The sequence below is a fragment of the Panicum virgatum genome, chromosome 2N (assembly GCF_016808335.1).
Source record: "Panicum virgatum strain AP13 chromosome 2N, P.virgatum_v5, whole genome shotgun sequence".
Lineage (NCBI taxonomy): Eukaryota > Viridiplantae > Streptophyta > Magnoliopsida > Poales > Poaceae > Panicum > Panicum virgatum.
The window spans coordinates 52598226-52607706 of NC_053146.1; the positions used below are offsets into that span (position 1 = coordinate 52598226).

The 9481-nt window shown below is 44.7% G+C and overlaps 1 protein-coding gene across 7 annotated transcripts; it reads left to right on the plus strand.

Moving 5' to 3' along the window:
• The first annotated feature begins 663 nt into the window (after positions 1-663).
• LOC120661179 (tuberculostearic acid methyltransferase UfaA1-like) lies at positions 664-9073 on the plus strand. Of its 7 annotated transcripts, none has more exons than XM_039939911.1 (24): positions 664-1149; positions 3661-3887; positions 4007-4112; positions 4184-4285; positions 4375-4434; positions 4548-4626; positions 4716-4866; positions 4939-5062; positions 5174-5354; positions 5747-5775; positions 5916-6064; positions 6151-6253; positions 6336-6431; positions 6541-6596; positions 6728-6851; positions 7035-7097; positions 7217-7276; positions 7411-7572; positions 7672-7745; positions 7917-8010; positions 8082-8218; positions 8313-8393; positions 8557-8662; positions 8791-9073. In XM_039939911.1, exons 1-24 carry the CDS (start codon positions 958-960, stop codon positions 8869-8871), a joined length of 2637 nt encoding a protein of 878 aa, XP_039795845.1. In that variant the 5' UTR covers positions 664-957; the 3' UTR covers positions 8872-9073. The 7 variants fall into 7 exon arrangements, with proteins under 7 accessions (XP_039795845.1, XP_039795846.1, XP_039795848.1 ...); XM_039939912.1 differs by having other exon boundaries at positions 4719-4866; XM_039939913.1 differs by lacking the exon at positions 664-1149 and adding an exon at positions 2324-2993.
• The last annotated feature ends 408 nt before the right edge of the window (positions 9074-9481 follow it).

Here is a 9481-nt window from a genome sequence, read left to right on the forward strand (position 1 = left end):
AGAACCTGTACAGTATACTAGTATAGTACATGCTTGCTCTGAAAACAGAGAATCTACATATACTGGCGCAGGAACAACCATATGAACCAAGAAACCATCACCCAACTGGATAAAATTGACAGTGATTAGGGTAGGTGGTGCCTGCGTTTACAAAGGTCAGTGTATACTACTAAAATTATCAAAGATTTAATCCTGATTTGATAGGTTGTTTCACCGTAAAAAATCTAACTAATTGAGCTAGTTCGCCTCAGTTGCGAAGCACCTTAAAAAATTATGCAAACCTTTTAAAATAGCATATTTTACCTGCGTTTAGAGATTTTTGCGCATAATCGATTGCAGTGGAGAGGCTATAGTTATTATGACCCTTTTAATTATCTAAAAAAATTATGATAAATAACATATTATACATCAAACTTTTACAAAATCATGTTTGACACTACAATGTGGTAATATACATATAATACATTTGGCCAGGTGGGTATATTTGCTAGTTGAAACAAAAAAGCAGGGGGAACATGCATGATTTGTTACTGATAACAAACAAAATAAATAAATAATATATGGAAACAAAATGCGTGGTACTAAACGAGGCCATGTCGTCGCTATGCCTAGGCATCGCCTTTTTGAACACCTTTGGCAACTCTCCCGACCGTTCCGAAAAACGAGAACGTCCGCGGTTGGCAGCAGCAGCAGACAGGACGCATCCACTGAAGGAGTGGAGAAAATGTTTCCCGAATCATCAGCCCGCCTATGACATCGAGACATGTAAGCTGTACTAGTGGCGGTGCGGTGCGCGCGAGAGCCACAGACCTGGCCTCCGGCTCGCTAGCTGCCCAGCCACAACCCCACAAAACCCATCGCAAGAGGAGGGCTGGCCTGCGCGCGCGTTGAAGCCAATCCGACCGGCCGGCCTAGCCGAGAGATTGGGTTAGCGAGGAAGGCGCGCGGGCGGCGAGGATGAGGGTGGCGGTGGTCGGCGCCGGCGTGAGCGGCCTGGCGGCGGCGCACGAGCTGGCGCGGAGCGGCGGCGCGCGCGTGACCGTGTACGAGAAGGAGGACAGCCTCGGCGGGCACGCCCGGACCGTGGCCGTGGAGGACGCCGCCGCCGGCACCGTCCACCTCGACCTCGGCTTCATGGTCTTCAACCGGGTACGTACATGCCACTCGCTCGCTCTCTCGTCCGTCCATGCGTGCTGCTGGATTGTTTGTTGCTGCTAGGCTAGCTACTCCGAACGGAATAAAGAACTACCGGCCCGGCCGTGGCCGTAGCTACACCATGCAACTCTTTTTCTCGTGCTGCTCCGCGGCGCATCCACGGGCATTCTGTGCCATTGGCATCCAGGACAGGAGCTTTTGATTTCCTCTCCCTTTATTTGCAGGAACTAGTCTTTTGCTCTCAAATTAGCCAAGCCAGTTTCACTTTCCGTGTCTCCTACTACATTTGTGTATTTTCATGTTTCATCCTCCTGTTCCATGGCAGAACTGAGTGGGCACAAATGGACTCTAGGTTATTTCACCAAAGGGTTAATTAGTACACGATTAATTAGTTGATCGATAATAGGGCGCAAATAAATAAATATATAAATTGTGCAAATTGCAAGCACCAGGGGGTGGGTGAGTGCGAGTGCAGGGCGGGCGCGACGTGGAGGCGTCAGCGACCTTACAAACTCGCATGGCCACGAGCTAAACAGGAGGGGGCAATGCCGCAATGCCATGGATTTCCTAGGCTTGGCTCCCTTTATCTAGCAACTATATCCTCCGTTTCACACTTGTTGTCTTGTACTACCATGCTAGTATATGTATATTCTACCACTAGTCGCCTTGCTTGCGACGACTATTATTAGCCGGTACGATTATTTGCACTAGAAAGAGGTTAGCGTCATTAGGCGCGCTGTCAGCCTCAAGCTGGTACTCCGGCCTACTACTGTCCAGCAGCCTCTAGCTCTGCCCCAGTCTATCCCTGGATCCTTAATTATTGTACTGGTAAAAAATCTGCTCAGTTTTTTCCAAAAAGAAAATCCATTCCACATGCAGTACTTTGTATACGCACAGGTAGCTGAGCTATTATTGGTCCCTCCCAACAGTGACCTGATCTGTCCTTACAAAAGGACATGCATGTTTCGGATGCTCGGCTCGCTCTGGAATATCTACGGAGGGAGCAATCCACGTTATTACAAGTCTCTTTCATCTCTTCATAAATAAAAAGAAGAAGGGAAAGCCCCTTTCATCTCAGACTAATAGTATGCGTGCGTTTACCCTTTTTCCCCCTCGGACAAGTACAACTCTGCCCTTTGTTAGTAGGCCCCACAGCATTTGGACTAGTCAGACGCCACACACCTCATCTCAGGCTCTTCCCCGTCGAAGCCAGCCCGCCGCCGCTGCTCCGGCTCCGGACTCCGGCGCAGCCGCCTGGCGGGGCGGAAGAGCTGCGAGCCTGCCACTGCTTCTGCTAAGGACTGTAGGAGAGAGCTCCCCCTCGGTTCCTCCTCGAGGCAAGGCCAGAGCACAGCAGCCGCTCGGCCAAGCCACAAGACACCACTACACGAGCAAGCATCCTGTTGCTGCTGTACGACAGTGGCAATTGACCAATATCATTCACAGATGGGATGTGGATTCACGGCTCCACGCGAGTCAGCCTGCGCTCGTGCGCGCTCAACGTACGCTCTGTTGCGCCCACCACAGCCGTCTGCGCGTCAGGTGTTCGTCGAAATGGCAGCGAGGCACGTCGCTCACAGAGTCCTTGTCTCTCTTTGTGGCGATCCATGGCACTAGGTGCAGTGTAGTGGACCGCCAGGCCGTCCATGGAGAAGCCCCCCCATGGAAAGCCAGGAATTGGGGGAGTGCTCAAGGTGGTATGGCCATGATCAGTGCGCTTGAGCGCGTACATGTCGCCACTCACCACAGCCAAGGAGGTCGACTGGTCGAGAAGTAAGGCTTGGGGAACCGTACCTACGAGTGGCGACCCACAGATAGTGTCAACCTCTGCCTCCAGGGTATGCCTGATTACCAGTTCAGTTCGTCCCTTATATTCTCCAGCTTTGATCTCTTTTAGCCCGTATCTGTACCCATTCGTGGCTGGTATCATTCTCAGTGGGTTAACTTCTGCAGAAGCTTAAATGTTAGTAAACTACTCTGCAAATCCACACTTTACGAAATCTAATCAATGGTCTTATTTGACACAGCAGTAACGAGAATTGCATGTTAGTATGTATAATGTATCTATCTTGCGGAACAACTGACTTGCATAAGTTTTGATCACAAAAAAGAACTAATATAGGGTGGCTTATATGTCAGTGGCACGGTAGGGCAATGCACATCATAATGTGACGTGTGAGGTGAGCACATTGTTCAGATGCCCTCTGTTTGCAATCCACGTAAGTCCCAACCAACCCCACAATGGGTTGTGCCCAGCCCACATGCCAATTGCTGTGGCACTAAAATGTTGGAACACCTTATCACAGTCATCAAAAGTGGCAGGGTGGAGCCCCTTGATCAACCTGGTTTAAACATTTAAAATGCACAGACAAGTGAAATGTAACTTAAATTTACAGGTTTTCAGTAACTTTTACCAACAAGTGAGTTTTGTGGATACACCATGATTTATGGTTTCGACCTGCAGTGCACCACTTATGACATGAGTTTTTGTGCACTAAATGGCAGGTAACATACCCAAACATGCTGGAATGGTTTGAAGGGCTCGGGGTGGAGATGGAGATATCTGACATGTCCTTCTCAGTGAGCACACGATTGGGGACCAGCGGCAGCAGATGCGAGTGGGGCAGTCGCAATGGCATCTCAGGCCTCTTGGCACAGAAAAGCAATGCAATCAGCCCTAGTTTCTGGCGCATGATCCGTGAGATACTCAAGTTCAAGAACGATGCTCTCAAGTGATCATACATCTTGATCTCATTCCGAGCTGACTAGCAGTAGCTATGGAATCACTGCATACTTAGTAGTCTACTTACTAACAGTATATAATAACCCAGACCTGATGAATGTGTTGCAGGTACTTGGAGGACCGTGAAAACAACCCTGATATTGACCGGAATGAGACTCTAGGGCAATTTATTCATTCTCATGGATATTCCCAATTCTTCCAAGAGGCTTACCTTGTACTCCTCTATTCGCTATTTATCTGTATGTTTTAAGTTGATGGCAAACTAAAATGGCATATTTGTTGCAGATCCCGATCTGTGTGTGTATATGGTCATGTCCATCTCAAGGGGTGTTGGGATTCTCTGCTTTCTTTGTGCTCTCATTCTGCCGCAACCACCACCTTCTTCAGGTGAACAAAGATCAAGTTCGCTAGCTAGGCTGACTAATTCCTGGCTATTGATGCTAATTTTGTTTCTTTCATCTGGATTGTGCATTCAGCTGTTTGGTCGCCCCCAGTGGTTCACTGTCAAGGGCCGTTCCCATAGCTATGTGCACAAGGTTCTGTGTTCTACTTTGTTCTCTCTCTCTCTCTCTCTCTCTCTCTCTCTCCTTTCCCTACTTAAAGAACAAAAAAAAAGGATGATTGATCAATGCAAGGGTACTTCCAGCAGGTAAGGGAGGAGTTGGAAAGCATGGGTTGCCAAATTAAAACCAGCTGTGAAATTAAGTCTGTTTCAAGTTCCAATGGAGGTACTGCCAATGCAAGCTCTCCATCCATAATTTCTTTTTATTATCATTTGGTGACTCAAATTAAGTTCTCAATGTTCTGTTGTTTGCAGCAGGTCTCAAGGTTACAACGTTTGATGGTTCAGAGGAGATGTATGACAGAGTCATATTTGGTGTCCACGCACCTGATGCTCTAAAGCTTCTAGGAGCTGAAGCAACACACGAAGAATTGAGAATCCTAGGTGCTTTTCAGTATGTCTACAGGTAATGCAAACTATACGCTGCAGATCTAGGTTTTCTGATTGGATCTGATCTCTATCTCCGTCTTCACTGCAGTGATATATACCTCCATTGCGATAAAAGTATGATGCCACAGAGTTCATCAGCATGGAGTTCCTGGAACTTCCGGGGGACGACAAACAAGGGGGTTTGTGTTACCTACTGGCTAAATCTGCTTCAGGTAGCTATCTTACCTTAACATAGATAGCAGCAACTAACAATTTATTTGTGAGCTTAATATATGTACGTATATATCACAATGTACTTTGATGCTCCTTGGAATCTCTTTTAGAACATAGAATCTACAGACAGGCCTTTTCTGGTGACACTGAACCCTCCTAATATCCCGGACCATGTCTTGCTCAAATGGTACACTAGCCACCCTGTCCCATCTGTGGCTGCCGCAAAGGCTTCTCTTGAGCTTCATCAAATTCAAGGAAACAGAGGAATTTGGTTCTGTGGGGCATACCAAGGTAAGCTACTCCATAAATTAATTTAGTAATACATACATTACTTGCATCAAGAACTAACTTTCATAAATTTTGACAAAGGACATCCTGACTTTGTCATTTTTGCTGTAACGAAAATCTTGATCTTTGCTGTTGGACACTACAAAAGGCCGGTGTCCTGCAGAAAATGTTGAAAACAACTTATCTTTGCTGCATGACACTAGATTGTGTCTTGTGGTAAATAAATTTTTTTTTATAGTGTCCAACAACAATGATCAATTTCTTTAGCGTCTTTCAGAAAATGGCACACAGTAGGAGTATTCTTTGGCAAACTTTGCCAACTATGTTTAAGGATGTCAGAAATTAGAATAATGTGGTTAGGTCTGAAGCGTATGTTTCTTCTGCTTGGCTAACAGGTTATGGTTTCCATGAAGATGGACTCAAGGTACTGTACTATTACCTTCCCTGCACAACCTGCCTACTTCAGTTTCTGGACATAATTTTTTACTTTTGTTAATTTATGTTGGATATGTGAATATGTCTTCCGAGTTCCGATATAACATAGAGATTGATGTGTGCGTGCAGGCTGGGAAATCTGCAGCCCAAGATTTGCTAGGTAAGAAGAGTGGCCTTTTGGTGAACCCAAAGCAGATGGTCCCATCATGGACTGAGGCTGGGGCGCGTCTTCTGGTAGCAAGATTTCTTGGCCAATACGTATCCGTCGGTAACTTGGTGTGAGTTATTCTACCAAGTACCAATTGGCCAATCTATCACAGGAATGTCTAATCGTGACTCCTCACTTAATCAATTCTGTGTGTAGCTTGTTTGAAGAAGGAGGCACTATGTTCAGTTTTGGTGAAGCAGGCAAAAAATGCCATGCAAAATCTGTCCTGCGAGTTCATGACCCCATGTTTTACTGGAAGGTTCTCTTTTCTCTTCTCACCATTCTGGTCCGCCACCTTTCCTGCCTCAGATCTCTCATGTCACGTGAAATAAATTCTTCAGGTTGCAACTGAAGCAGACCTTGGCTTGGCAGATGCCTATATTAACGGTTATTTCTCTTTTGTTGACAAGAGAGAAGGTCTTCTGAATCTTTTTCTGGTAAATCAATCTTACAATCTGGATATTTTAGTCAAAAAATTGGCACTTACAGATTTATACTCCTGGTTTGTTTCATTTTGGATTACATCCATGAACCATTTCTCCACAGATCCTCATTGCAAACAGGGATGCAAACAAGAGTAATAGCAGTGGGGGCAGTAAAAGGTTACAATCTTCCTCCAAAATTTTCCTTTTCTGAATCAAAATCAAGCAGTATATATGAACTACGGTACTAAAGACTACCTACCACTGCTTACGTAATCATGTACATGTGTAATTTCTATGGTTACCACCAGGGGTTGGTGGACACCCCTACTTCTGACAGCTGGGGTCGCCTCTGCTAAATACTTCCTCCGTCACATTTCAAGGAAGAATTCCGTCACACAAACACGTCAAAACATCTCCCAACACTATGATTTGGTCAGTAGCACTAGCGCTTCTCATTATGCTTTAGGTTCCCATCTATGTTTACAATAGCTATCAAATAATTTCGTCATTGATAATGCCTTCCACAACCAGTGCAAATTAATTCTCTTTCTTTCAGTTTCACTGACATTTGTTTTCTCCTTTGTATTAATTCCTTTTCTTCTTATGTTCATGCAGAGTAATGAGTTCTTCTCACTTTTCCTGGATCCATCCATGACTTACTCTTGCGCTATCTTCAAGGTTTGCCTTGTGATCAACTAGCTAGTGCCACTCATAATTAACTTTGTCATGCACCTTGTAAATTTACTACTCTAGTGCCGTGAAATGCTGATGCTTGATATTGTTCATGGCCCTGGTAGACGGAGGATGAAAGCTTAGAGGCAGCCCAGCTACGTAAAGTTGGCCTCCTAATCAACAAGGTACAACATACTGAAACTATCAATTTAGTTAATATTTCTGATAGAAAATAACTGGATATATATATTCACGCATACTTGTATATTATATGATCTGATGGCTCACTAATAATATATTATATGCTAATTGATCGTAGGCTAAAGTCGAGCGGGATCACCATGTTCTTGAGATTGGTTGCGGCTGGGGCAGCTTAGCAATCCAATTGGTGAAGCAAACTGGCTGCAAATACACTGGGATCACATTATCCGTGGAGCAACTGAAATACGCGCAGAGAAAAGTGAAAGAAGCTGGCTTAGAGGTTTGTGCAAATCAGTACCCCCTTTATTCTGCTAAGCGTTGTCTTAGTTGAGTTCGGTTTCTATAAAAATGTTGCCACTGGGTTATGCATGGCATGCAGGACCACATAAGCTTCATGTTGTGTGACTACCGTCAAATACCAACTCACCGCAAATACGATAGGATCATATCTTGGTGAGTACTACTACATATATGCATAGCGCTTTTAATTGATTTCTTGCTGGGTCACGACTGCGGCCATCAGTAACATACCAGCTTGATTTGGTTTAATTTCCTGATGTATATGACTGAGATGTATAACGAGGGAACTGATGCGTACCTGCAAATCTGCTGATATATCGTCAGCGAGATGATCGAGGGCGTTGGGCACGAATACATGGATGATTTCTTCGGCTGCTGCGAGTCCCTTCTGGCTCAAGACGGCCTATTCGTCCTTCAGGTATGAAATCGATGAACTCTCTAATCTATATACATCGCTGTGGAGTCGGCTACTAATTTGCACGGGTGCAGTTCATCTCGATCCCAGAAGAACGGTACGAGGAGTACAGGCGGAGCTCGGACTTCATCAAGGAATACATCTTCCCCGGGGGCTGCCTCCCTTCGCTGGCCCGGATCACGTCTGCCATGTCCGCAGCATCAAGGCTCTGGTACGCATCGTCGTCCCTAGTGATCTAGTCATTGATCGATTGATGTAATCCTTGCCGATTAGCTGCGATAATGATCCGATCTGGTGGAGTGCAGCATCGAGCATCTTGAGAACATTGGGTACCATTACTACCCCACGCTGATCCGCTGGAGGGACAACTTCATGGCCAACAAGGAGTAAGTACACAAACAAAACGAACAAGCTACTACTACCATGCTGATGCGAACCTATGTATAATGTATTACTAACTTCTAATTACTGTGCTAATAGTACAAGCACATTATAAATGGCCATTATTGGCTTATATTAATTAATTAACCAGCACATGTTCCTTTGCAGTGCGATTTTGGCCCTGAGCTTTGATGATAAATTCATCCGTATATGGGAGTACTACTTCATATACTGCGCCGCCGGTTTCAAGTCACGGACGCTTGGGAATTACCAGGTACAGTTGGCCCATGGATTTACTTACTGCCCAAGAGTAGTAGTAGTAGTATAGTATAATAATAATAATATTAACCTTAACATATATGCAATGGACATATCCTATATTTTTCCTTTCTTTTTTGTCAGATTGTGTTCTCTCGCCCCGGAAACGACAAGCTGGGCGACATCGACCCTTACGCAAGCTTCCCGGCAGCCAACCAAAGCTAGCTATTGAATCGTCTACAGTTTGCACGTACTTTGCCTGCGCGAGATGATTTTTTTTTTTCTGAAGGCGTACGTGATCGATACGTGTGTGATTCATCGGCAGCAGTACTGCGTGCAAACCAAACCATTCTATTACTCAATGGAGCGGTTGATTCTTCAAACAATTCCAACCACATGGATGTACGCGAATTCTTCGATGCAACAATCTCTGGATGCGTGTGTGTGACGTGGTAGCTGGATCTGTTCGAGCCCACAACGGTAAAGGATCTTGAAATTTAGTTTGGATAGTCTAATAACCGGGAACTAAAAGGATAGAGCTCCAATCTTATATGATTTTAAACTAAAAATATATAAGAATCAAACTAAATTGCAAAGATATATGGTAACGTATCTAGTGCAAACCACAGTTTTTGTAAAAACCCGTGCAACCCACGACAAAAACGACGTCTAAATTCACCAAAAAAAATCTCACATATAGATGATATGATGATACACAACCTTGTAAAATATCTTGTCCAAAATCGATTTCGTTTGTGAGATATAAAAATAACAAATTTCAATTTTTATATCTCACAAACGAAGTCGAGTTTGGACAAAATATTTTACAAGATTG